The sequence below is a fragment of the Perca fluviatilis genome, chromosome 7 (genome assembly GCF_010015445.1).
Source record: "Perca fluviatilis chromosome 7, GENO_Pfluv_1.0, whole genome shotgun sequence".
NCBI classification, from domain to species: domain Eukaryota; kingdom Metazoa; phylum Chordata; class Actinopteri; order Perciformes; family Percidae; genus Perca; species Perca fluviatilis.
In genome coordinates this window covers 34,246,753-34,274,050 of record NC_053118.1, presented here as the reverse complement: position 1 = coordinate 34,274,050, position 27,298 = coordinate 34,246,753, and the positions used below count along the sequence as shown (strand labels likewise).

Genomic DNA, 27,298 nt, shown 5'->3' with positions numbered 1-27,298 from the left:
TGTTTAAATGTTGTATGGGTTCCATACGACATACATCCATGTTATTTTTGGGCAATTTGTTTCAAGAAACCCATATTTCTGATATTAAAAAATTAGCAAACGGAAAAGCAAATTTTTTATTTTTAAACAGATGATTTTATTTTGTCTCATGGGTCTTCAGTCTCAGCAGAAAGATATTTGATTGTGATAAGAAGTCCCAGTTGAAAAGCTGGAGTTGAAAGGTGAACTGCAGCAGCGTGAGGAGATGTTGCAGACAAACAGTGAGGGTTAAATCCTTCACAATGACTCAGCATTAGCTGCTAACCAAACAACAACTCTGTCACAACTTTAAAGAGGAACTGAAAACATATGTTTATCTTTCACAGGAAATCATAGAAGAAGCTAGCTATTTTAATGTACCAGCATGCACTGTGGATAAAGTGTCAGCCCCTCCAGGTACATTTTTACACATTCAGAATTGTTAAACATGAGATTTATTTATTATTTATTAATATTGTTAAAAAATGTGATAGTGACGGAGATTTAAAATTTGAATGTTTAAAAGCTCAGCTTCTTTTTTCTGTAAGACTTCAAATGTATGCAAAGCACCTTTTGACTGTTAAATCAACATCATTAACTCAACTGAGTTCTTCTTTTTCTCTCAGACCAGAGGTCTCTCTTCTTCTCTCAGTCTTTTCCACTGATAGCAGTGTGTTGGCTGATACTGTTAGTCATCATGGGCCTTCGTATCCACTGTGAGTATCACTGTCTTAGCTTGTTGTTGGTAGTCCTTATTTAAAGGACAGGTTCACATTCTGTCAAGTCTGTCTCATGCCCATATGTACATAGAAACAGTTTTCTTGCTGTAGTACTTCTTCTCTTCATACTTGCTCTGTGCAAAGATGTATTCAAAGGTTTATCAGAAGCTAACATGAGGCTTCAGCAGCCTGAGTTAGAGAAATCAAGTGTGTTTCATTTAAAGTTACAAACTTTTTTGTACAAAGTTCACTCTGTTTTCCCAGACAAGATTTCTGCAGCAGATTGATAGAAACACAAAGAGGACATTTAATGATAACAACTTATTTTGACAGACTTATACTAAAGTAGCACTGTGGACTTTGTCCTCTATCTCTTACATTGGAAGTGCATTAGAAAGGGATTTCTTATTCACCAGAATGAACAGGAGAAATGATCAGAGCAAGAAAACCCAGTTTCAGTGTTCATGTAACACCGAACTGTTTATAAGATTTGAAACATCCTGTAATGGATGGCTGTCTATTATTATAATATAAACAAGTTGCATGACTAATACAGCGAAAATTGCATTATCACTACAATTAAGAAGCTAATTTTCATTTTGCAGTTGATACACTAAGTCATCAGAGTGATGAAAGTGAGCTGATGGCTGCCAATCGTAACCTGACAAACCTCAACAACAAACTCAGCTCACTGCATGAAAAGTGGGATTTCCGTCCCCGTAAATGCCTGTAAACGCCCGGAAATCCCCCTAATTTTAGGCAGTTATCGACAATTTACAGGCTGCGAACGTCACGTTCGTCTGTGCCACATATTGTTGGAAACGAACCATGACGTATGTGGAGAGCCCCGCGGAGGTGTTAATGGATCTAATTAGAATATGAATAGGCGCCTGGCCAGAGAACGTCTGGCCTGGCTGGAATTTCCTCACTCAGTATTGGATGAAACCACTATTTTTAAACAAGAAAAATCTCTCGTGATTGGTTGACAGGTCTGTCATGGGTTAGGCTATTGGTCAACCTGGGCCATTATTATAATAATAATAAAATTATTTATATATATATATATATATATATACATACATATTTATTTATTTATTTCATATGCTATGTTGTATATTCATGTCATTGTTATCCTAAGGAAAATGATTTGCCAGGAACGTGCTGTTTATTCAAAGATAGAGCTTTATTGACACAAAACACAAACGCAATCAGAAAAAAAACTATGTACAAAGCATAGGAGACACACAGCACACACAACAAATATCCCACGCTCACAAGAAGCAGCACCGTCCACATCTAACCCACGGCCGCCTCGGAGCTGTTGGTAACCGGCAGCATTCTGTCTGAATTCGGTCCATTTTGCAGACGTCTGTGGTGCGTTGTCCTGTATGTGGCGCACTTCCAAATGCTCACCTCACCCGCAGCCAGCACACTGTCTCGCTTCCAGCAGCTGTAAAATCAATCAATAAAGACAATCAGTATTACGCAATGCACTGCTTATGGACACAACACATCTATGAATGCACCTGAAAAATATTCACATTAACCAAACGCATCTAATCTTACCCTCTTTTCTTCTCGATCGACTCCGAGCTGAGCTCTTCACAGCTTCTGCCCGCGATGCCACATCTGGTTGTTTCTAGCTGAAGCTCGTATGTGCTGTCTCGTAATATGTCTTACAGGCAGCTGGAAAACAATTAAATGAGAGTGGCATGAATAAAAAAACATAAGTCACAGTAAAATTATACAAGGAAAGATGAAAAAGTAAAAATTACTTACACACAATGGCCTAATTATCAGCGTCATGTAAATCTGGACTTGCAGACAAAGCTCCGAGCAAATATAGGTCACAGCCTCGTTATGAGGCGAAGTTAGTCTGTAAAAAGAAAAAAAAGTACGGTTAAGATCAGTATCTATTAACGTAAGCAGGTACAGGGGAGGAGAGATGGATGTTTGTTTTCAGTGTGATGAACATTGAACTTCTGTGTGAACAGTTACCCATTTTTTTATTCTTCATTGTTGCTTGGGGGAAGATGCTGCAGACACACAGTGTGGGTTAACACCATAAAAGGAGAAGACTTGAGACATTAGCTGCTAACCAAAGAACTCTTTCACAACTTCAAAGCAGAACTGAAAACCACACACTTTTCTGAGAAATATAAATTAGTACACTGTAAACTTTCTCATTTCCCTTACAGCCTTCAGAAGCAGAAGTCCAGTAAAGAGCTTCACAGCAGACCAGACGGCCTCCTAACAGCTCTCATACAGGACTGCAGCAGGACTTTAAAGGGGTGATAGAATGATTATATAGGGTATTTCACACTGTTCCTTATGGTCTCCTAATGGGGTATGTAACATTAGTTGGGCTGAAAATGGCCCGGTTGATATTTTATTGGCCCTTATGCATCCCTGTGTTTTGGCCCTATTTGTAACAAGAGCTTTTCTTCCAAATATGGTATGGTCATGAATATTTAGATGAGCTGCGCGCTGCTTGGTTGAGCCTTAGCCCCGTACACACACATATAGACGCGTGCTGATTGGTTGAGCGACTCGCCATACACCGCATTAGATTCGGTGTGCTGATTGGTTGAGCGAATCCCCAATACACAGACATTAGAAACGCTACAGAATCTCATATTCCAGACACTGCAATGTTTCCTTACCAAATTCACTTCTGAGACTTTTTTATGCGAGAAATCAACTATATAAAGCTCAAATATGGGCCGTTTTACGAAAATGGATGGCTAATTGCAAATTTGGTAAAACTGTGTGTCGGAGTTCAGCTGCCTGTGTTGCTGCCTCGCCGCCTGGCCTGCCTTCCTCCACAGACCCCGGCTTGCTGTGAGCTCGATTGAGCTCCGGCACGGCTGCTGCAGCCCACAGCACCTCATACCCGCGCAAAGTCACCGTTTGGGCTAATGGACTACTACCAAACGCCGCTGCCCTGACAAAGCTCCAGGGCCTGCATCTCCTCTCTTCCTGCTAGCTAAATGGCCCGTGTGTGAGAGCGCGGTCAGCGAGCTTGTTACACCAGCAATCTCTTACCACATGTTACACACATGTCACGCCACTTAGCTATACAACATCTAACTATATGTTTTATAAAGCTAACAACGGTGTCCGATTTCAAGTTAATGAATATTTGTGAGCTGTACGGGTTTCGTTAGCTGCGACTGTCCCTGCAATCCTATGTGTACAGATTGCGGCTAGTTAGCTTCATTTTTGGTCGTAATTTGAGTATATTTACAGTTTGAATTTCGTCACACCACTTATACAACATCTAACTTTATCATTTCCCTTACAGCCTTCTGAAGCAGAAGTCAAGTAAAGAGCATCACAGCAGACCAGACGGCCTCCTAACAGCTCTCATACAGGACTGCAGCAGGACTTTAAACATTTGTTCAGGATGAACAGAAATCCACACGAGGAGATTGGTACTTTAACATATTCTGTTTATTTGTCTGCATCTAAGACATTATTTAATATATGTATCTATGTACCACAATGTTGTCTACATTTGTGTTTGATGTTTATTTTTTAGAGAAAATCAATAAAGAAGAAGATAACTATGTTAACGCTGCGTCAGATCATAGTCCAGACTGCCACAGTTAGTCTCGCTCCAGACAAGCCTTTTCCTATCTGGTGAGTCTATGTGAGTGTTTCCCTGTCCTGATCCCTTCTCTTGTGCCTCCAGCTGCCATTGGAACTTGACTCCTGCTACTGCTTCCCTCCTGCCATACACCGAACCAGAACCAGAACCACCACTGGACCCCTCTGCTAGCCGGCCTACTCTCTCTCTCACTCTCTCTCTCTCTCTCTCTCTCTCTGACAGACCTGCTCCTTCCTGGAATTCACCTGACCTGTTCTCCACCCTGGAAACCTGGACTTGAAACTTGAGTACTATGAATATACAGCTTCTAACACATTTAAAACAAAACCAAAATGCACAATAAATTTCACTAATATATTTCTTACAGTTTAAGCACATAAACGTTCATTTTCGTACCTTGAATTGCGAGATAGAAATGATCACTCAGACAGCGATGTCCTTGTAGACATAACTAATCAATCACGTATCAGTTTTCTCAAAAAGGTTAAACTAACAGATCACAGATCCGAAATCTTTAACAGGTATCTATAGCCTACACAAATGTTCTTAAACTGTATTTACTATGTTAAACATTTTAGAAAAGTTTTTTACCTTCTTGAAAGGACCAACAGTTTAACAAGCTTTTAATAGATGTGTTTACATTTACTTTTATGAATTTACTTTGTTCATGAATTAAATTATGATGTCTTTGATCTTTGAATCAACAATTTCAAAATTATATATCAGATCACCCTATTACATGCGCAGAATCGATCACCGGCGATCACCGCCCAATGCATGCCGGTTCGATTAATGTCTGACTTGATCCCGACTTGCTCTGATGTCACGCACACGTGGGCAACGATAACCTCACGAGATCAAGGCGCCGCAGTTCTGAGACGCAGGCAGCACAGTTGCTTTTCACCGACTGCAAGACCCAGGCGGACCCAGGGCATGCTGGGAAACGCCGGCCTCTCAGCTGATCTAACAGCTGATTGGTTCAGAATCGACTCAGCATGATGACATTTTATATAAACTTTCTTTTATTTTGAATTGGAGGGATTTTAACTGCTATTTGTCTGATTTAAAGGCTTATTCTGTACAGAACACATGTTGTGTGGCTGATAGTTATGTTTAGAAGTCAGAGAGACTAAATCTGTTCAGATTACTGATCATTTACAGTGTGTTGTTAATTAATATCAGCAACAGATCACATGTAGAGCATTTTGAGAGCTACTCTGTCATAATAAAAACAACTGGAGACTGTGTAGGAGCTGATATATGGGTCTGATAACATTTTATTAAGTCGGAATCGGACCACAGTGTCTCTGTCACTTCCTGTTCAGCCTGAAGGCTGCTGTAAGCGGCTGGAAAACTGTCCGACTTGAGAGTAGATTTTTGTCACCGTCCCCCCGGCTGCTCCCACCTGCTCTCGTCCACTTTACAGGCGAAGTGCAGTTCATCTTGAACAAGCCTAATCTGTTTCTGCCTTTCACGCAGTGCATGCTGGGATATGCTCCTGTAAATAGACATAAGCAGGTACAGGGGAGGAGAGATGGATGTTTGTTCTAACTGTGATGAACAATGAACTTCTATGTGAACAGTTATACATTTCTTTTTTTTTATTCATCATTGTTGCTTAACACCATTAAAGGAGAAGACTTGAGACATTAGCTGCTAACCAAACAACTCTTTCACAACTTCAAAGCAGAACTAAAAACCACACACTTTTGTGAGAAATATAAATTAGTACACTGTAAACTTTATCATTTCCCTTACAGCCTTCTGAAGCAGAAGTCCAGTAAAGAGCATCACAGCAGACCAGACGGCCTCCTAACAGCTCTCATACAGGACTGCAGCAGGACTTTAAACATTTGTTCAGGATGAACAGAAGACCACAGGAGGACATTGGTACTTATCATATTTATGTGTCCGTATATAAAACTACTATATGTATTTATGTACCACAAAGTTGTCTACATTTGTGTTTGATGTTAATCAAACACAAATTGTTATTTCAGAGGAAATTGAAGAAGAGGAAGATAACTATGTTAATGCTCCAGCCTGGACTGTGGATAAAGTGGCAGCACCTCCAGGTACATTTCACACATTTAATATTGTTAAACATGATATTTATTCATCAGTCATTATGTTAAACATTTTGTATAATGATGAAAATATGAGTATTTAAAAGCTCAGCTCCTTTTTTCCCTGTAGGACTTCAAATATATTCACATCACCTTTGACTGTTAAATCAACATCATTAAGTCAACTGAGTTCTTCTTTTTCTCTCAGACCAGAGGTCTCTCTTCTTCACTCAGTCTTTTCCACTGATAGCAGTGTGTTGGCTGATACTGTTAGTCATCATGGGCCTTCGTATCTACTGTGAGTACCACTGTCTTAACTTGTTGTTGGTAGTCCTTATTTAAAGGACAGGTTCACATTTTTCAACACCATCCTCTGTCTGTCACTGTAGTTACTTCTGTCTTTTCTGAAAATGATGCCAAGCTGACGGCAGAAATCCAGCAGCTGACAACAGTAAACCTGCAGCTGGAGACACAGAGGAACAACTTAACAGAACGAATACAAGACATGGAGACAAACTTGAATGAGCTCAACGTCAGTCGAGCTCAGTGGAGCATTGATGCCTACTGCCCCAAAAAAACAAACGGTATGTTCAGATCCCATTAATTAGATCCAATAATAATATTAATATCACAATGAGGTAATGTTGTATTGGTTGGTCTCTGTTGTTTCAGGGAGACAGTGTAACCCTTGTCAGAAGTACTGGGAACACACCGGGTCTAACTGCTATCAGTATAATGACGCTGATCCTCCTCATCAGAAAACCTGGGAAGAAGCTCGAGAAGACTGCAGAGGAAAGGGTTCAGATCTGGTTGTTGTACATAGTCAAGAGGAAAAGGTAATGAGAAAACTGTGGACATTTTTATGACACACATAGGCGGAAATTGGGGAGGAATCGGGGGGGGGGCCCCTTAAAATGTCATTAAACCCATGCTGTATATGGTACATAATTAAATACTTCAAGTAATTGTGTAAGTAGTAAAATAATACAAATGCAAACAGGGCAACAAATGGGTTTTAAGTTTAGAAACATGTTGAGTCCCCCCTCCCTTTCCTCACGGTGGTTTGGTCCACTGCTTGGTTTTATGCTTTCACGTTAAAGCAACACTATGGGCCCTATTTTAACGATCTGAAACGCAAGTATGAAACGCAAAACGCAAGTAGCTTTGTGGGCGGATCTCGGCCGCTGTTGCTATTTTACCGGCGGGAAATTTGAGTCTTGCGCCCGACGCAAATCTAAAATGGGTTGGTCTGAAGTAGCTAGGTGTGGTTTGGGCGTAACGTGAAAATAACCAATCAGAGCGTCATCTCACATTCCCTTTAAGAGCAGGCGCTTGTTCCATGGCGGATTGCTATTATAACGGTAGATTTGCCTGGCGCACGCCAGCGGGAGCTGTCCGGGATGCGGCAAAGTAATAAATACCTGTCTTGACCGGGTGGCGATGTTGCTGCGGCCACTCGGGCGCATCTCCTCAAGTCTGGAGAGGATTGCTGCAGCCATGGAGCGTGGGCCTCCAAACGCACCACACCTGTTGTGCCCCTAACCTCCTCCCCCCACTCCATCTCTGTCCACCCGCTCCACCAGGAGCGCATCGCGCATTGCCACTCCCGGACCAGATTCCGCCGGAGTGTCCAATCCCACTGTAGTTCAACATCACGTCTCCTTAAGTCCTCTAATATTTCCTCATTTATGTCATCAACACATCCATGATTCATGGAAATGTGTAAAACACAACAAGCCACAAAGAATGCTGCGACTTTTTGAGGACTGTACTGTAAAATGCCTCCTGACCTATCCAAACACCTGAAGCATATTTTCAGTAATATTTTTCCTTGTAATTATGTATGGTTTGCAAAAATGGGAACTGCTGTGTCCGTTTAGATGAGAGAAGTGTATGCGCGTTGTGCACACGCTACATTATGGCCAAGCATGCGCCCCTAAAATAGCATCTGAATAACGCGCTACTGACTTTAGACTAGCGCCACTGACTTTAGACCAGGTTTTTCCTGGTCAATGGCGGAATTGTTTTCTGAAACTGCAAAATAGCACCAGGGAACGTTTAGCGGAACGCACTCCTCTTTCGCTGAACCGCCCCCAGGAGCGCAAATATATTCCCTATTTTACCGACGTGCGTCTGTGGAGGGAAAAGTCCGCTTTGTGTCGGGTGCAAAATAGGAATGATACATGCGTCGGTGTACAAAGGCAATTGCGCTGAGTGCAAGATAGGGCCCTATGTAAGTTTTCCCGCTTCGGTCCCCCTACAGGTTGTCTCATTGGAACTACAGCTGCAGCTAAAAGTTACATAGTGTTGCTTTAATGCTAAACAGAAGTCGAGGGACTCGTGGGATTCTTTTCTCAAAATTCAATAAGTCAAATTCAGCTGCAAAATGTGATGTGTGAAATTCAGTGTTAACATCCGGGAACCGAAAGAAAAGCAATCGATTCTAGATTCAGAGCAGCAGATGAGTGGGAGAGCAGCTTCTGAAGGGAGGGATATGTCCCTACTTGTAAATAATACATAATGCCATATGTTTCTCTGTACCCTGTGTGTGTGTGTGTGTGTGTGTGTGTGTGTGTGTGTGTGTGTGTGTGTGTGTGTGTGTGTGACAGTCGACCAGTGAGGTCATTACGCCCAGTGCCAATCCTGACCTCCCTGGGGCCCTAAGCAAAATTCTGCTAAGGGGCCCTCTACCTGACCCGTGATGCCGTGAGCTATGTAAACCATTTGCCATTGCCACACAGTCACCAGTTCACCTGGGTGTGTGTTGCTAGTACTTGCTGAAGACGGCTGTGCTGTTTTTGCTGAAGCTGGCTGTACTGGGTCTGTGCTAGTACTGGCTGTGGAGGCTGGCTGTGTAACAACTGAGTCTGTGCTTGTACTGGCTGATGATCCAGCATCTCCTCTACTGACAGACTTAAGCATAGCACCTGCAAATTATAGATAACTCATTTTATAAGCTGCATCAGACCCAATTAAACTGGCTCCCAATTTCCTTATACATTTTCAAATATAAAATACTATTTATACTATGGCTTGGCTCTTGTAATATTTAAATAGTGAACTAGTGATGCAGATATCAATAATCCCTGTGAGTGATATCAAGAATTAACTTTGGTACAAGTGAACATGTAATAATTCATAATTCCTGATATCAAAAATAGACATTGGTAACTAACTAACTAACTAACTAACTAACTAACAAAATTAACTAAGGGGTCCTACTAGTAAAAATAATCAAGAATTCACATTGCAAATAGTAAAAAAAATCGAATTCTTGATATCAAAAATGCATAAACTGAATGAATAAAAGCTAAAATGGCTTGCCATAGCATGTTAAAGTTTTTATTATTTATTATTATGCATGTTGAAGCAATTCTTGATTTATGGTTATTATTTACTGAGGGATGTGAATCCATATTGACCAGTATGTCCAGCTAATCAATATTTTAAATTCAATATAGCCTATAAATCAATGTCAAATTGTCAATACATTGCTTTCCATCTTGCATAATTAGTGCAGTTGATTAGAGTTTTTAACTACACATTGTCGGAGACTAGATAATCAGTGTCTTAAAAGTATGTATAATGTGTACTTTGATGAGGAGTGCCATCATTCACGCCCATATATTGTAGCCTACAGTCTGTCTGGTCTTCACATATATTTCTGCTTGAAAAATGCGCATTTCATTTCGTGCACGCGCCTAATGCATGATAACACACCGGACGCGGTTCTCTTTTCCGAGCTGCAGTAGACATACACCGTTGCACTTTGTCGTTTATCAAACGTAATAAATAATTGTATTTTACTCTCACTTTTGTCAGGCACAAAGTCACAAAACACATCCCTGGAAGTGACTGGCATTAGCAGCTAGACACAGACCAAGAGATGCACTGCCTGCCTGCCCAGCTAGGTTGGCAAGACCGAAAAAAACACAATAGAAATGCACATAAACATTACTTTACTTTGCTGACATCAAACTTGGAGAGGAGAGAACACAAGTTTACCTGATTGTTGTTCCCGCAATTCACTCTCATGGTGGTTTTTTTTCCTCTTTTCGTGACCAGAAGGATAGTTTCGCTTCATTTTGTCATGGATGTTGTAAACATTAATTGACGCGCTATGACACGAGGGGGAGGCGGGGCCTCGAGTAATATGCGGGGCCCTACGCAGCTTGCGTAGTGAGCGTATAGGGCGGATCAGCTCTGATTACGCCCGCAATTGCTTGTGAAGCTTTTTAACTCCGAAAAGGCAGATATTCACAGGTTCACGTTAATCTTATAATGGATATTTGTGTTGTGTTATTTAAATAATCGATGGAGGAAATAAACTCCTCTTGTCCCCGAGTCTCTTGAAAGAGTTCCAGCCAGCTGACAGCGGGGTCTGTGGGCTTCAGCTGGCTGCCGCGTCCGAGCAAATGTGCAAGTCACCATCAATTTTCATAAAACTGCCCATATTCTGACTCTATATAGCAGAGTAATAGCAGACGGAAATTATAAAAGTTTTCATGGCATCCACTATGGCACACTCCTGATCTAGAATCTAGAATCGATTGCTTTTCCTTGGGTTCCCGGATGTTAACACTGAATTTTAGCAAGTTGAAAATATTAGTTGAATTTTATTGTATTTTGCATCTGAATTTGGTATATTTAATTTTTTATTTGAATTTCATATTCTGAATTTGTGAAACTTGGAAAATTAAAGGTGAAGATGAGTTGTTGAACATTTGAAGACTAACATTTTGAAGTACAAATTTGAGATACATAATTTCAATGCATAAATATACTCAGTGCTAGAAATTCAATGGCTTTTTAAATTTCATAATCCAATGAAACAGATTTACTTCCTTAGGATTGTTAATGTTGGCTAGCTTGCTAATTCCACCCACCGTGCTTTCATGCTACACACTGGTTATAGAAAATGAGCCAAACAAAGTCAGTCATCTAAATATAAAACAGCTTTGCCAGCCTACTTACTACACACATCTGCTACAAGTACAATGTTGTATGTATTATCTGTGTCTCCTTCAAAAATTGCTCTTAAGAAATATTTTAGTTTCCTCCCCATCTGTTAGATGAAATTTACACTGATGAACGCAATTATTAAATTGAAATGTATTTTCTCCAGGTTTGAACACTGTGAGTCTGTAGATCACAGTGTGATTATTTAGTTATAGTGTTTACATATCTGATAACTGTTTCTCTGTTGTCAGAATGCACTGAATACATACAGCGTGGGTAGTTCAGGAACTAATGGATACTGGTTTGGCCTGAGAGCTGAAGGTGGGAGATGGAAGTGGATTGATGGAAGTGATCTGACTGTAAGGTAAGAGACACATTCCTAAACACTTTGAATCATGAAATCTATCAGCCTTGATCTAAACATCATGTTCTTCCCTCAGCTACTGGACACCACAACCACCTCCTCCTACTGATGGTCAGTGTGTAATGTCTGTCCAGAACAATAAATGGATATCAGTGAACTGTGCTGAGAAAAAACAATGGATCTGCATAAGGAAGGCTTTATCTGTTTAAACACAGCAGTCAGACTGCATGATAATATCAACTGGCTTGTAAATATAAAACTATGAAGACTTCCACTTCACAATTTAAATGTTTTGTATTCAGAACTAAAAATGTTCATTTATTTTTATAGAAAAAGAAGAGAAAATAAATATTTACAGTGAATTATTTTGTAAAGCAGTATCTCGTTTAATAAAAACAGACACTTAGATTTGAATGCATTTAGATATCTGATTATATAGGTATGCTAATGTAAGTCTGTGGAACATACAGTGACTAGACTGAAGGGACACTGTTATCATTGATACCTGTTGAATGGGCTTTTGTTCTGCTTTGTTAGAGATGTGATGCTTATAATTAGTATATCAGCAGATTGATGACAGGGACAGACAGACCGCTCAGTTTCCTGTTTCCTATGTATCATGGAACATATATTGTTGCTACTCATTGGCCAAAATGGGGGCACTGCATCACTTGTTCTCAACAGAATGTCCTCAGAGCTTTTTTCTACAGTATGTTAGGAATATTAAAGTGTAAAATATTTTCTATTTATCTATCTAGAAGCAAATTCATGTTTTATTACATTGAATAAAAACGCTGTGACACATTGTTGTTATTGTCTTTTTCTTACATAATGCTGATTGAAAATATTTTCACCAATGTAGAACGAACAACACTATTCAGGAAGTTGCAAAATCATTGAACAGGATTTGCGAGACAAGCAGATTGAAAAAAAAAAATGACAATCACAACCATAAACTGAATAAAATAGGGCACAACCTCAAATCAGACCATCACAGTGGAGCAGACGGCCTCCTAACAGCTCTCATACAGGACTGCAGCAGGACTTTAAACATTTGTTCAAGATGAACAGAAAACCACAGGAAGAAATTGGTACTTTAAAATATTTAAATTTTTATATTTTTATATCTTATCTACTAGATATTTATATGTACCAGGATGTTCTCTACTTTCTTTGTGTGTTTTCAAATGTGAGATGTTTTTGATGCTTTACAACAGCACCAACGAGTCTTAAAATGTCCAAATATATCTCCAATTCCTTTTTTTGCATTATGAGTTTTCCACTCCGCTCAACACATTGGGATCAATTAAATGTATTTTGTCGTTTGTTGAGTAAATCATGGAAAAAGCTGACGATTTATCAACTTACGGAAACGGCAAAGAATGTATTTTAAAAAGGAGGATTTTAGGATTGTTGATTATTGATCTTGATTCTTTGAATGAAACTGATTTTACAATGTTAACATTGATCATATAATCCATCTTTTCTCAACATATTTGGCCTAAAACTGCATATAAAAATATATAAACATTTGTTTGATGTTGATCTTTCAGAGGAAATCGAGGAAGAAGCTAGCTATGGTAATGCACCAGTATGCACTGTGGATAAAGTAGCAGCCCCTCCAGGTACATTTCACACATTTCTTATTATTAAGCATGAGATGTATTTACAGATCTTTATTTATCTGTCACATTTTGTCTGTGATGAATTGTGGAAATGTGAATGTTTAAAAGCTTAATGTTTTCAAAGCACTTTTGACTGTATTAAAGGAAATATGTGGAATTTTCAGAAACTCCTTGGTACTAATGACACAGTTGGCTGTTAAGTAAACTGCAGTCAACATCCTGTTGCTCGCACTCCATCGATGTCAGGAGCATCCTGGGCATCATCTGCCAAAACAGTGACGTGACGTACACAAGACTGAACATTGTTTGCACTCACTTCTTTCGTTACTGTATTAGAGCTACACTTATGTCAACAACCAGGCAAGAAACCAATATGTTAACAAGTAAAAAGTGACAGACATATCCTCTTCTTCCATTTGTACTCTGTTCCTTCTGTCTTATCCTTTAAGATAAAACAAAACCCTGATGCTAATTTCATGACTTCGAAATGCAAACTGGTCACATGAAACAACATCCAAAATGTCCAAAAACAGACAAACAGAGGCCAGACAGCTAAGAAGTTGGTAAGTTAAACAAATATGACAATTAGCGGTACAAGAAAAAGAAAATAATAGGCATCACTGCATACTTTAACATGTAAGATGTTAAGACGGCTCCTATTTAAAGTGGCTACTTTTTAAATACAATAACCTGATGGCAGAAGGAATAAAAGATTTGGAGTCATTACTGTATATACTGTATGTACTGTATGTAGGATTGCTTTCATTTTATTTTCACATGTGTATCTGTGGGCATGTGCTCATCTTTAGCCTAGCCTACATTTAGGCAACATCTACAAATTTATTTATCACAGCCAATGAATGAAGAAAGTTAAATTGGTTAGAATATAGCTAGCATATATAATAAATATAATGAAATAATTTAGCTATGCATAGTACCTAGACCTGCCAACAAATGCTTATTGTTAGAAGAAAACCAAACAATCCTTAAACCTATAGACCACTACTGACCTCAATCACACCGGCTCCCTCAGAATCAACTGCTCTGCCAATCTCCTGCTTCTCTTTCTCTCTGCTGAAATATCTTCCAATATCCATTTCATCTGCTCAATGAATTGAAGGATACAACGGTACAATAGCATTAACAGGGACCCTATGGCATTTAGATTTCAGTGACAACAACATTCTATGGGGATTGATATTGTTTTAGAATATGCCTACTATAGAGATAGGCTATATTATTGGCAATGAATAAAGAGTTGTGATTAGCTTGCTAAGTTAACCATTTCTTGTATTTCGCTCATTCACTCTAGCTAGACTTTAGTTTTCCATAGCAAACCAAAATATCCCCTTTCCTTTACCTCAAGAAAACGTAGCTAAAGGTAAGCAGGTCATTAAAAACAACTTACAATTGTAAGAAACATACACACACCGATACACACCGCTACAATGTGTATCGGTGTGTGTATGTGTGGGGGGGGGGAGGGTGCATAGCGAGTTTAGACCAAAGAGTAGCGACGAGACGAGATGAATCCTCCAGTCACTCACAAAGCTCTGAAAGCTGCCAGTTCACACCAATGCAACGAGACGGTGCGGTGCATCATCTTGATAGCACAACGACTCTTTGTACTTCTGTCTAACTTCTGACTTTTCAGCTATTTTTTTGTAGCTGGATATATATCATTTGTTGCGTCTAAATATGAATGAGTATAAATCAAATTGTTATTGTTGTTCTTAGGAACATTTTGGGTTAGCTTCAGCCCCCCTAAAACAGGCCTAACGACATCCCTGTAGCCAATTTACCAGCCAGTTCAGTCCCAGAAGTCTGCATGAATTAGCTGACGTTGTCCACTCAAAACTAAAGTTGATAATTTGGTAATTTGTCTGCATTAGCAAACAAGCTAACTTTGATGGTAACTGTTGGCCCTGTAGGAAAAACTGACGAGAGGCAAGTCATTCTAAAGTGTGCATAAATGTCACATCCTTTGGATTTTTAAATGGATGAATTAGCTGATTAGCTGTTAGCTGTTTGCTATTTCGGGGAATGTCTCAGTTTTTAAGTTACAATCTGTTCACACATTGGCAATGCAACGCAATTATTACATTTCTTCACAATGTACCTTTAAATCAACATAAATTTAATTGAATCCTTATTTTTCTCTCAGACCAGAGGTCTCTCTTCTTCTCTCAGTCTTTTCCACCGATAGCAGTGTGTTGGCTGATACTGTTAGTTATCATGGGCCTTCGTATCCACTGTGAGTACCACTGTCTTAGCTTGTTGTTGGTAGTCCTTATTTAAAGGACAGGTTCATATTTGTCAAGTTTGTCAGATGCCCATATGTACATAGAAACACTTCTTGCTTGGAGTTATCCTTCCTCCTCATCATACTGGTCCTGTACAGCGATGCAGACGTGAGTTTGGAAAATATTTAGACTACTTGATAAGGTAAAATTATGAATGTATTTTTCACAGAAGTAGGACTGTGGACTTTGTTCCCTATCTCCTATATTGGAAGAACATTAGAAAGGGATCTCTTATTCTCCAGTATGAACAGGAGGAATGATCAGAGCAAAAAAATCAATGTTCATATGGACACCTGACTATTGTTTAAAGATATATGTCAGTCTATCTTTTAATATCTAATATGATCATGTAAATTGCTTCTTTCGTTGTGTATTTCTATAATATAAGAACACTCTGTCACTATAGTTACCTCTGTCATTTCTGAAAATGACGCCAAGCTGAGGGCAGAAAACCAGCAGCTGACATCCCAAAACCAGCAGCTTAAGGCACAAAACCAGGAGCTGGAGACACAGATACAAAACATGACGACAGTTGATGATTACTGCCTCAAAGAAAATAAGGGTTTGTTAGGATCCAATTAATGAAGTCAAACAATATGCAATAGAAATAATATCACAATGCAGTTGTTTATGGTTGGTGTCTGTCGTTTCAGAGAGACAGTGTAAAGCTTGTCAGGAGGACTGGTTACTCAACAAGTCTAACTGCTATGAGATTCATGACGCTGATCCTTCTAATCAGAAAACCTGGGAAGAAGCTCGAGCAAACTGCAGCATATAACGCAGATTTCGTATTGTACATTGTACCCAAGAGGAAAAGGTAATGAGAAATCTGTGGCAACTTATGACGAAATTGTCAAAGTGAAATGTAAGTCATGATTAAATACCTGATAACCGTTTCTCTCTTGTCAGGATATGATCAATGGTTACAGCTGGGGTAACCAAGATGAGAGTGGATACTGGATTGGCCTGAGAGTTGAAAATGGGAGATGGAAGTGGATTGATGGAAGTGATCTGGCTGTAGAGTAAGAGACACATTCCTAACACTTTGAATCATAAACTTTTATCAGCCTTGATCTAAACGTCTTGTTCTTCCCTCAGCTTCTGGATAGGACCTCCCTTTGACGGTCACTGTGCAGTTTCTGTCCAGGGCGTAGGATGGAGATCAGTGAGCTGTGATGACAGAAAACGATGGATCTGCAAAAAGAAGGCTTTATGTGTTTAAACACTGCAGTCATATTCAGCATGATAATATCAACTGGCTTATAAATATGAAACTATGAAAACTTTCAAAGCTGTTTGTGTGTGTCTGGAAAAAACAGACACTTAGATTAAATGTAACTGAGTTAGATGTTGGATTATAGAGGTATGGTGTGTCTGACTACTGACACCAACATTTAAGAAAATACAGTGACTGGCCTGAAGGGGCACTAAACTGTTAATTATCAATAACTTTAAATATGATTTTCTTCTTCTTTGTCAGAGATGCAATGCCAGAGACCGGTTAGTAGAGGATTTTTGGCAATGCTTATTATATTACCTGTTTCTATGACATTTTATTTAGTTGCTCCTGATTGGCCAACACAGGGCGCTGCATCACTTGTTCTCAACAGAATGTTCCAGAGTCTGTTTCAATATTTCCTTGTACAGCTGATGGTTAAGTGTTATCTTTCTATCTAGAAGCAGTTTCATATTTTAGTCTATTACATTGAATAAAGTGTATGCCAGATATTGTTGCTTTTCTCCTTTTTTTCTCGAAAATGTCAGCACGTGTTAATCAACTAAGAGAAGGAACAACCTTATTCAGGATGTTGTAACATGTTTAAGGTTTAGATCTCCATTTTCGAGCAAAATTGAAACTTTGAGCATAACAAACACTTAATTTTCTGCATTCTGGTGAATTTTTCTGCATCAACTTATGGTGCAAATGTCTCTATGGAATGGAAATTATAATAGGTTTTTGGGTTTTTGGTTACACTGGCCAGTTTTGATTATTGGGGCGGGATTTGTAACCCCCCATCCCCTCTGTAAATTATGCCTATGCACAGTCACACTGTTCACAGTTTACATGTACAGTTCACATACTCAGCAACACAGCACAATATATATCACATACCTGCGGTCCAGCAGTCAGAAGGTAAAAACTTGCAAAGCACAACACACAAAGAATGAAGAATAGGCAATAAAAACATTAAAAGAATGTAAATAAAAAAGTAGATATGTATAGGCTATATAAATTAATGAATTAATAGATATGAGTTTATAACTAATGGATGTAGGCACCAAACTCAACATGCAATGTTCCACTCGGCTTGTCTTTTCTGCGTTCTGGCTACGCTGTGGTTTTGTTCCGTCCTCCGCAACGTGTCATACCACACCAGGAGCGTCTCAGAAGAGGAGCGTCTTGCTGCCCGACTCACAGATTAAAACTTAATTGTTTATTCAGGTAGTATCTACCTTCCACTCAAGGCACTCCTGCAGTTAATCTCCATGTCTTCTCTTTTCTGGCATTGTCTTTATAAAAAAGATTTGTGATGGCTATTATGTTTTTCCACCACCCCCAAGTGGAATCTCTCGTCGGGGGGATTATCTAGCATTGACTTGAATGGCTGTGATTGCTCGTGGGGGCACGCGGTGCATCCAGAACGCAGCACAGAGGTGCCCAGTGGAAATAGGAGTCAGACCTGAATGAGAGTGACCTGTGTCTCTGACCTGAGGGTAGAAGACTGTGCAGTGTGTGTGTGGGGGGGGGGGTGTCTGAGGCTATCTGTGTTCCTTTTAGTTTAGTCCTTCTGTTGTGAATACTGATCAGTTATTCCTGTTTCTGTCCGTTTTTTTTTTTTTTGTTTTTTTCGCTCATTGGGTTACAATGGATGTTTGATAGTGACCCAAAACAGGTTGATATATTCAGTGGGTTCGCTGCTTTTAGAGTTTACATGTTCCCTCATGTTCACATGGGTTTCCTCCCACAGTCCAAACATGGGCAGGTCAGGTTAATGTGTTTGTGTGTTGAATCTGTTTCTTTCTGCCTTTCATGCATTGCATGCTGGGATATGCTCCTGTAAACAGACATAAGCAGGTACAGAGGAGGAGTGATGGATGTTTGTTCTCTGTGTGATGAACAATGAACTTGAAAAGTAGAATTTTAAGTTTGTCAAATGGGTCTTCAATCTCAGCAGATAGAATTTATTGAATCTATTTGATGATGATAAAAGTTACTGTCTGTTGATGAAAGGTTGGCGGCAGCAGCGTGGGAAGATGCTGCAGACGCACAGTGTGGGTTAACACCATTAAAGGAGAAGACTTGAGGCATTAGCTGCTAACCAAACAACTCTTTCATAGCTTCAAAGCAGAACTAAAAACCACACACTTCTGAGAAATTGAAATTAGTACACTGTCAACTTTACCATTTCCCTATCAGCCTTCACACAGGCTCTGTAGTTTTAAAAAGATAAAATGTTTCTGCTGGTGAGATACTGTAAGCATATCATCTTTTGTGTAGTTTTAATGTTTATTTTATATATTATTATAATACATGATGCTTTAAAAGCATGACAACACATTGGCAGCAGTGAGCTGTGATGAAAAAAACAATGGATCTGCAGAAAGAAGGCTTTATCTGCAGTCAGACTCTGTATGATAATATCAAGTGTGTAACGAGGCGCAGGGAATTAGAGGACCCAAAAGCAGAGATACGGCAGGTAGGCAGGAGAAGGTTGGAGCTTGTGGGATTATTAACACACAAAAACAGGGAGGAAAACGAAGGAGATCCAAAAAGCCAAAAACTCACAAGAACAAAAAGGAAAATTCTAAATAAAGGTTCATGGGTGAAACACACTGACAAAAACAAATTGACCAGGCAAGACACGAACACAAACAACAATCTGACAAAAGACAAAAGAAACACAGAGGCTAAATAAACTAGGTAATGAGCAAACACGGGACAGGTGACACCAGAGGGGTATTGCACAAAACCAGGGGCCTGTTTCACAAAACCAAGATAAGGGATTAAGCCGGGATTTCCCAGTTATCCTGGATGAATTAAGCCTTGATTCGGTTTCACGAAAGCGGAGGCACATAAATCACCATGGAGATTTATTCTGTACAGCTAGCCTGCTCCTGACCAGGCTAACAGCCAGGATTTATTTAATCCTGTAGCCTTTTCTGATCACCCAGCATTGGTTTTACCCTATTGTTATCAGCCTGGATTAAAATACAACAGGTGCATATTGCTGTTCATTTAAGTATTGTTATTATTTAAAGTTGTGACCATTATTTTTATAATTATTCATGTGACATTATTACTGTTATATTGCTGTATGAAGACTGATGTTCATATTGTTGTTAGAAGTTTAATTAATATATTATGGCAGTTGTTGAGATAATTAGAAAAGGCTGATCAAATTTCAAATGTGTTTTAAATGAAGTCTGTTACTAAGGGCAATACATACAATGCTGTACATTTCTATAGTTGACCAATGCACCTTGAATTATTTTGGTTGATTCATTTTTTTATTTTTTATTCTTTAACAATAAGTATCATGTTTGTTCCACTTCCATGTACATTGTATTTGGCATTCTTAGGCACAATTTGTGTTGTCCAGTAAACTGCAACTATAATTTGGGAGGATTGTACAATTTTAAAAAACATATCCTAATTGTACAGTCCTCCCAAATTATAGTTGCAGTTACTGAACCAGTAACTATCTAGTGATGTAGGCTACTGTGCATTCATGACAACAGGGAGAGGACACCTCAATGGTTTTTGACCTTATATTTGGGGGGAAATAACTGATGAATATCACTCTGTTCCATTCATGTTTACAGTGTGCATGGAATTTATCACTTAATTATCTTCATAGTTTCTAGATTTTAGAGTCCAAGTTCTTTAGTGTCTTTATTTTCTATGTCCATATATACAGGGAGCAAGGCATATCATATGTAGAGAAGGAAACTCGTCCTCTATCAAATAAAAAAAAAAACGCGAAAAAAGCGTGGCAGACAATAGCGGACCGACTGAATGATAGTCTAAAAATATACATTTATGAACTACTGCTCTTAACTGAAACCATTCAATAAGTCACTGTCATTGGCAAAAACGAACAGTTGTACACTTTGCATTAAACGCGAGCAGTGGAAGTTAATATGACTTAGGACATTTATATTTTAGCCCATGAGAGAGAGAGGGAGGAACAGAGTGAAAGAGATATTTACGCATCATATTCTAGCGTTGTAGAAAATTGATCTTTATGGTAAATTTCCTGAGTAAATTATCTTCTGCTTACTTTTAAGGCAAAGAGTACAACTGTTAATTTGCGCAAATGATTAGTAGCCTAATCCTTGAATGGTATGATTATGATGGCTTCAATTCAGAGCAGTTGTCAGTTAATGTATATATTTAGGCTACAATTACGCATTCAGTCGGTCCGCAGTGTCTGCCGCGTCTCGCGCTGTTTCATTACAGCGGCCGTGTTTCTTTTCTTTTTATACAAATGTATTTCATGATATCATACTTCCATAAGAAGCTGCTGCTCACTCTGTATAAAGTATGTACAATGCGTAGTCTCCATTTTGGCATCAGTAAATCTGTGATTGACCTCGCGGTCTCTTGAGGAAAGCCGTGGACGCGCATCTATCTGAATTACTTCAGCCTGGCTCAACCTAGTCGCTCCTCCTCAGCCTGGCTCGGCCTTTGTGAAACGCACCAAGCCAGGATGCACAGATTAGACTAGGTCAAGCCTCGATTTATCAGTTATCCTGGATTTATATATTCTGCTTTTGTGAAACAGGCCCCAGGATAAGGGATTAAGCCGGGATATTCAGGTTATCCTGGATGAATTTAGCTTTGACTTGGTTGCACAAAAGCAGGTTGAATTAAACCCAGCCAAGTAACCATGGCGATTTATTCTTTGCAGCTAGCCTGGTCCAGAGCAGGCTAACAGGCAGGCTAAGATTAATCCTGGAGTCTGATGTGTTAAATCAGCTGACGCTCTGATCCAAAATAAACGTGTTTAACAGTTATTCCGTTGTCTTCTGAATGTGTTCTGCTTCATTTTATTGACATGCATTACTTGTCACTATTGCTGTCACGAGTTTGATTAAAATCCTACTACTGCAGTTGTTGAGATGGTAATGGTAAAAAGTGGGACGATACGGAGGAAATGGGCTTCCTCCGCTGCTGTCCCCGTGAAATGTGCCCCCGCCCGTGCAACGCGGGGAGCACTGTAAACCCGAATTAGTTGACTTTACTCGCAAATCGCGTGGAAACCCGTTGCCCTATCCCACTTTAGTTTTTACACAAGCTAAAACTAAACATGTTGAGTTGTATTAATATGGAACCTTAAGTTTTTACACAAGCTAAAACTAAATATGTCGAGTTGTATTAACATGGAACGTTAAGTTTTTACCCAAGCTGAAACTAAACATGTCGAGTTGTATTAACATGGAACCTTAAGTTTAGTATTTATATTTATTAGTAGTGTGTACTCAAATCATTAGATAAAACTAGCTATTATGACTTATTATTGCTACTCATCATTTATTACAATTACTATTCTTTCCTCTAATTTAATTAGCTTTTGATTTTTTTTAAATATGGTATAAAACATTGTTTCAAATAAATTGGATGAAAAAAAAGAAACACCTCTAAATGCTCCAATGCATTTTATTTTTAAGAAAAATGGCAAAACATCAACATCAACACGTCTAACCTAAAATGATTAATGTGAAAAAAGTCATTTCAAATCATTGAAACAATTATGTGTGTGGGTGCTGTGTGTGTCTTGTGTGTGTGGGTGTTGTCCGTGTCTGTGTTGTACGTGTGTGGTGTGTCCGTGTGGGTGTTGTGTGTGTCTTGTGTGTGTGTGTTGTCCGTGTGTGTGTGTGTGTTGTCCGTGTGTGTTGTTCGTGTGTGTTGTCCGTGTGTGTTGTCCGTGTGTGTTGTCCGTGTGTGTTGTTGTCGTGTGTTTCGTGTGTATTGTCCGTGTGTGTTGTTTTTGTGTCCGTGTTGTGTGTTGTCCGTGTTATGTTGTCCGTGTGTGTTGTCCGTGTGTGTTGTCCGTGTGTGTTGTCCGTGTGTGTTGTCTGTGTGTGTTGTCCGTGTAGGTGTTGTCCGTGTGTGTGGGTGTTGTCCGTGTCTGTGTTGTTTGTGGGTGTTGTATGTGTTTGTGTGTGTTGTGTGTGTGGGTGTTGTCCGTGTTTGTGTTGTTCTTGTGTGGGTGTTGAATGTGTCACAAATTTACAAGAAAAAAACATGGATGTCCCCTGAGATTAAAGTGGTAAATCCATATACAAAACAAAATTGACAAGAAATCCCCACTCAAATGTACATTGCGAGCTGATTTTTCAAAGTCTGTAGCTTCGGCTTTAGGTCAGTGCGGTCTAACAAGAGCAATACCTGTTGGATGACCTGAAATGTGAGCTCCATAGTCTTGGGGTTGTTAAGATGGAGTGCATACGTGAGTCCAAACAGAATGCCCAATGCTTTTGGCAGATCTTGAATGTTGTCCATCACGACTTCTCCCTCAATGATGATTTTCAACAAGGCTGGACTGAGATGCTGGGAAGATGTGAGCCCAGCACCTTCACACTCAATGAGAAGTATCCCAATGTCAAGGTCACGAGAAGAATCATCATCATCCGATTCCTAAATAAAGAATAACAGAAGAGCCCAATCATTACATTAGATTTCTCATTTGAAAAAAAACTTTAATCAATATAAGAGTGTCATGGTGAAAAATAAATAAAGGTGAAAATTATGAGAAAGCAAGTGCTTACTTACAAAGCCTGCTTTTATTTGAAGAAGTTTGTGAGTTTGTCCCCAAGGATGATAGGAAGCCCTCTGAGCACCTGTGTCTGGATGGCAGTTGGCTCTGTAGTCTTTTGGGAATTAAACACAGTACAAGTTAGATAGCTAAAATGAAAAACAAATAATGATCTATAATAAAGCTTAAACAAACCAAGCAATGTTTGGATTGAATTATACAACTAATAGAGTAGCATTTTGATATGATGTTTTTACAAAACCTGTGAAAAACAATGCCAAGTACATAATGTGTATGGACCTACATTGGTCTGTTGTGAAATATGTGTCAACAACTGTCCAACACCTCTCTTGGATCGAAATAACTCGAGGAGACGAGGACTGTGCCAATCGATGCTCTCATAGAATTCCTGCTTGAGGTTCTTGAGGTTCTCCATGAACACCTGAAAAATACAGAGAACAAAAACAAACTGAACTTAGATCAACTGAATTATACAAGGCAGCTAAGCCATCTGCAAAGTAGTATATGATTTGAAATGTTGTTTAAATAAAAAAAAAACATCATGCCCCAAATTAAATAATACCAATGTTTTCCTTAAAGAGGACAAGAGTAAATGTGTACTGCGCAGGTGAGAAAGACTGCTTCTGTGCAGGGTGCAGAAAAATCACATGACTGACAGTGAAAGGTTACTTGGGCAGTTTCATGCAGTTGTGCACCCTGGGTTTTCTGGTAAATCTTTGCTGTGGAGCTTAAGTGCATTAATGGAGTTGAATGTGCACACACATTGTTGGTGTAAGCAGGGAAATGGGACAGTTCTACCATAGTTTCCGTGTTTAAACCGATAACGTTTTAAAAGGTAACCCATTTTCTCACACAAACTCACAATACTTACACTTCCACAGCATCCTCACACCACAAGAATCTGTAAAAATAGAAAACAAGAAAACGTTTAGCTCAACAACTAAGCTCAACAATGTCACTGTTAAATACAATAAGGCAATATAACCGAAACGACGCCTGTGTTACAGAGAAAACGGGCATGTAAACAAGCGCGTGTGTGTGAGAGTGAGTGAGTGAGACGGAAAAAGAGAGCAGCCAAGGACGGGTCGAGTGGATCAATGCGCTGCAAGCAGCTCACGGTGTCCACAACGTAAACACCTCCACAGCGCCTGCTACGCTCCTTTGACCCGACAGCGGTTGAATCGCTTTTCTATTGCGTAAAATGACTATACTGTATGTAATGTTATACTGTATAAAGGATACAGTCGAGCAAACTCGCCGGTATGTGAGCCGTCCTCAGAATGTTAACACTAAGCTAACCTTAACATTCAGCTGACACTTTTTTGAGTAGCTAGCTAGTGTTAGCAATAAGCATGTATTAACACTATGCACAGGTTCAAACAGTAACATTAGACAGAAAAAAGCTAGGTCCACAAATTATCTGCAAGCTTTTGGGTATTCAAAATTCCCGCAAAGATAACTAGGCTACAATAGTTATTTTAAATACTAACCATTCCACTTGGAGTAAGGTTGCTTCTAGGACAGGGTACCGTCTGCTGCCGATACCTGTGCTGCTCGTCCCGCCAGGTGCAGAGCCCCTTGAACGCACGTTACAAGACGCTGGTCTTGTCACATGACCAGGCAGGTTTTTGAATTAGCCCCCTCCCCTTTTTATGAAAGTAAACATACCGAGTTATCTCTGCTAAACCTGATTAGTGCAATGAATTTTTCAGCTAAATAGTACAACCAACTAATGTTGTTTAGTAATGATAGCAGGCTTTTACAAAACATAAAAGTATAAGTAATGATCACTCGTAAGTTTAATTAGAAACAAAATCAGGGTTTACAGTGAGGCGGGGTGAGGCAAAGTCCTCCCACACCGTGCAGCGGACTCTAAAAGGGGACTTTTAGCATCAATAACGACGACAATGGCACCTGATCAAACGTCCTTTTTTACCAAATGGAAGTGAGAATATGTTGGAATGCCACAAAGCTTCTTCATCATTTTATTTTGGTGCTGTCACTTGTCATCTTGGAGCTTGGGAGTGAGAAAAAAAAAACATGAATAATAATAGGCTACATTGTTTTACAGATATGCTTACAGTGTGTATTGAAGTCACTTCTTTTTCTAGTTTTTGTCCAGTCATGTTTGTTCTGTATGAACATTAATTGTAGAAATATATTTAGAATTAGACATAGCTTATGGAGATTTGTGCATATGGGTGTAAAACATTCTCGCATTATGAATAAGCTTTGAAATTAAGCCTAGTCCTTATAAATTTCCCAGGAACAAGAATTTTTTTTTTTAATTTAGGCTATATAGTGCTTTACAGGGTACTCAAAGACACTTTACACTAAAACCAGCACATTTAGCGCATAAAAACAGATACAACAATAAAACCAACACATAAAACAAGCATATTAAAGCAATTAAAACGTGGAGTGACTAAGTAGATTTTTTTTAAATCCATACGTATTCAGTAGGTCCGCTATTGTCTGTTGGGCTTTTTCTTTCGTTTGATAACAGCCGTATTTCCCTTTTTGCATATTATATGTTTCACCTCCTCGTAAATTTCCATTAGAAGCTGCTGCTCAGCGGGTGAAACATATGCTGCACACTTCTTCTCCATTTCTGCATCAGTAAATCTGTGATCGATACCGTGGTCTATTTAAGAAATCCGTGAACGTGCACTTATCCCAGCTATGTACACCTGGCTTGACATAGCTTCACCTACTTATCCTGGCTCGGCAAACGTGCAACCGATTAAGCCGCGATGAGTGGATCACACTAAGTCAAGCTGCGCTTTTTCATTTATCCTGGATTTCTTTATTCTACTTTTGTGCAATAGGCCCCAGGGCTGGGGAACAGGTGGAGCACATCAGACAATCACACAGGTGGGAAAACACAGGAAGCAAAACTAGACACGACAAGACAGAAACCAGACTATCAAAATAAAACAGGAAACAGAAACATACACTACTCAGAATACACAAAACAGGATAAATCTACACAACAGGGAACAGAAATATACAGAATAAACATACAAGACAGGAAACATACAGAAATACGCAAACAGGCAACAAAAATATAAACAACCCCCACAGAAATATCCATAACCACAACAAAGTGGCTATAAAACTATGAAGACTTTCAAAGCTGTTGGTGTGTGTCTGAAAAATTGACACTTGGAATAAACGTATAAGTGCAATTAGATATTGGATAGATTTTTCTATTTCTATTGTAAATGTCAGTTTATGTAACATGTTTAATCAAAGATGAGACAGAAGCAGATCTGGCCTCAGTGTGTTCGCTGATGTTCCCTCTGCCTTTCACGCAGTGCATTCTGGGATACGCTCCTGTAAACTGACATATAGTATAGGGGATGAGTTATGGATGTTAATTCTCATTATTATGAAGAATGAACTTGTTGATGTTCATTCATTGTTATTGCTTGTGAATATGTAATATGTGTAATTTATGACTAGTAATCAGATCATTGATTAGAAAAGACTTAGATAGTGATCTTACATTGAGCAGTGCGGCTTTTATGGTTTTAGTTACAGTACAGATATAAGATATAGATAATATATAGAAGGTTTGATTTGTTAACAGAGCATGTTAAGTACAAAAAAAAACACTATATATGGTTTGGAAGATCATATTCAGCCAGTCATGTTTGCAAATACCTTTCTCAACCAAAAACAGAAGTTGTTCTTATCAGACTTACAGATGCGCTGAGGTTTAATTTCAGCAGTACTTCTCTGTCGGTAAGTCAGACACAACAGAGCGACTGTAACCATGGCGGAGGAAGAGGTTAACTACGCTTCGGTTGTATTCAAAAGTAAAAATCATCCTCAAACCCAAGGTAAGGTT

The 27,298-nt window shown here is 39.1% G+C and overlaps 1 protein-coding gene and 2 long non-coding RNA genes across 4 annotated transcripts; 2 read left to right on the top strand and 1 right to left on the bottom strand.

The window, feature by feature from the left end:
* The first annotated feature begins 398 nt into the window (after positions 1-398).
* On the top strand, positions 399-12,525 carry LOC120561747 (C-type lectin domain family 10 member A-like). 2 transcript variants are annotated; one of them, XM_039804980.1, is made up of 12 exons: positions 399-435; positions 645-734; positions 2,936-3,049; positions 4,042-4,171; positions 4,432-4,634; positions 6,108-6,237; positions 6,348-6,422; positions 6,622-6,711; positions 6,803-6,997; positions 7,086-7,249; positions 11,624-11,736; positions 11,813-12,525. In XM_039804980.1, the coding sequence occupies exons 6-12, from the start codon at positions 6,210-6,212 to the stop codon at positions 11,943-11,945; spliced, it is 798 nt and encodes a 265-aa protein (XP_039660914.1). In that variant the 5' UTR covers positions 399-435; positions 645-734; positions 2,936-3,049; positions 4,042-4,171; positions 4,432-4,634; positions 6,108-6,209; the 3' UTR covers positions 11,946-12,525. The 2 variants fall into 2 exon arrangements, with proteins under 2 accessions (XP_039660914.1, XP_039660913.1); XM_039804979.1 differs by lacking the exons at positions 399-435; positions 645-734; positions 2,936-3,049; ... (1 more) ...; positions 4,432-4,634; positions 6,108-6,237 and having other exon boundaries at positions 6,274-6,422.
* A 4,052-nt stretch (positions 12,526-16,577) lies between these two features.
* On the top strand, positions 16,578-17,392 carry LOC120561761. Its single transcript, XR_005639644.1, has 2 exons — positions 16,578-16,686; positions 16,763-17,392. It is a non-coding gene; the product is annotated as an uncharacterized LOC120561761 (long non-coding RNA).
* A 5,450-nt stretch (positions 17,393-22,842) lies between these two features.
* On the bottom strand, positions 22,843-25,022 carry LOC120561759. Its single transcript, XR_005639642.1, has 5 exons — positions 24,936-25,022; positions 24,317-24,346; positions 23,729-23,866; positions 23,442-23,539; positions 22,843-23,306 (listed from the first exon to the last, which is right to left on the bottom strand). It is a non-coding gene; the product is annotated as an uncharacterized LOC120561759 (long non-coding RNA).
* Between the last annotated feature and the right edge of the window lie 2,276 nt (positions 25,023-27,298).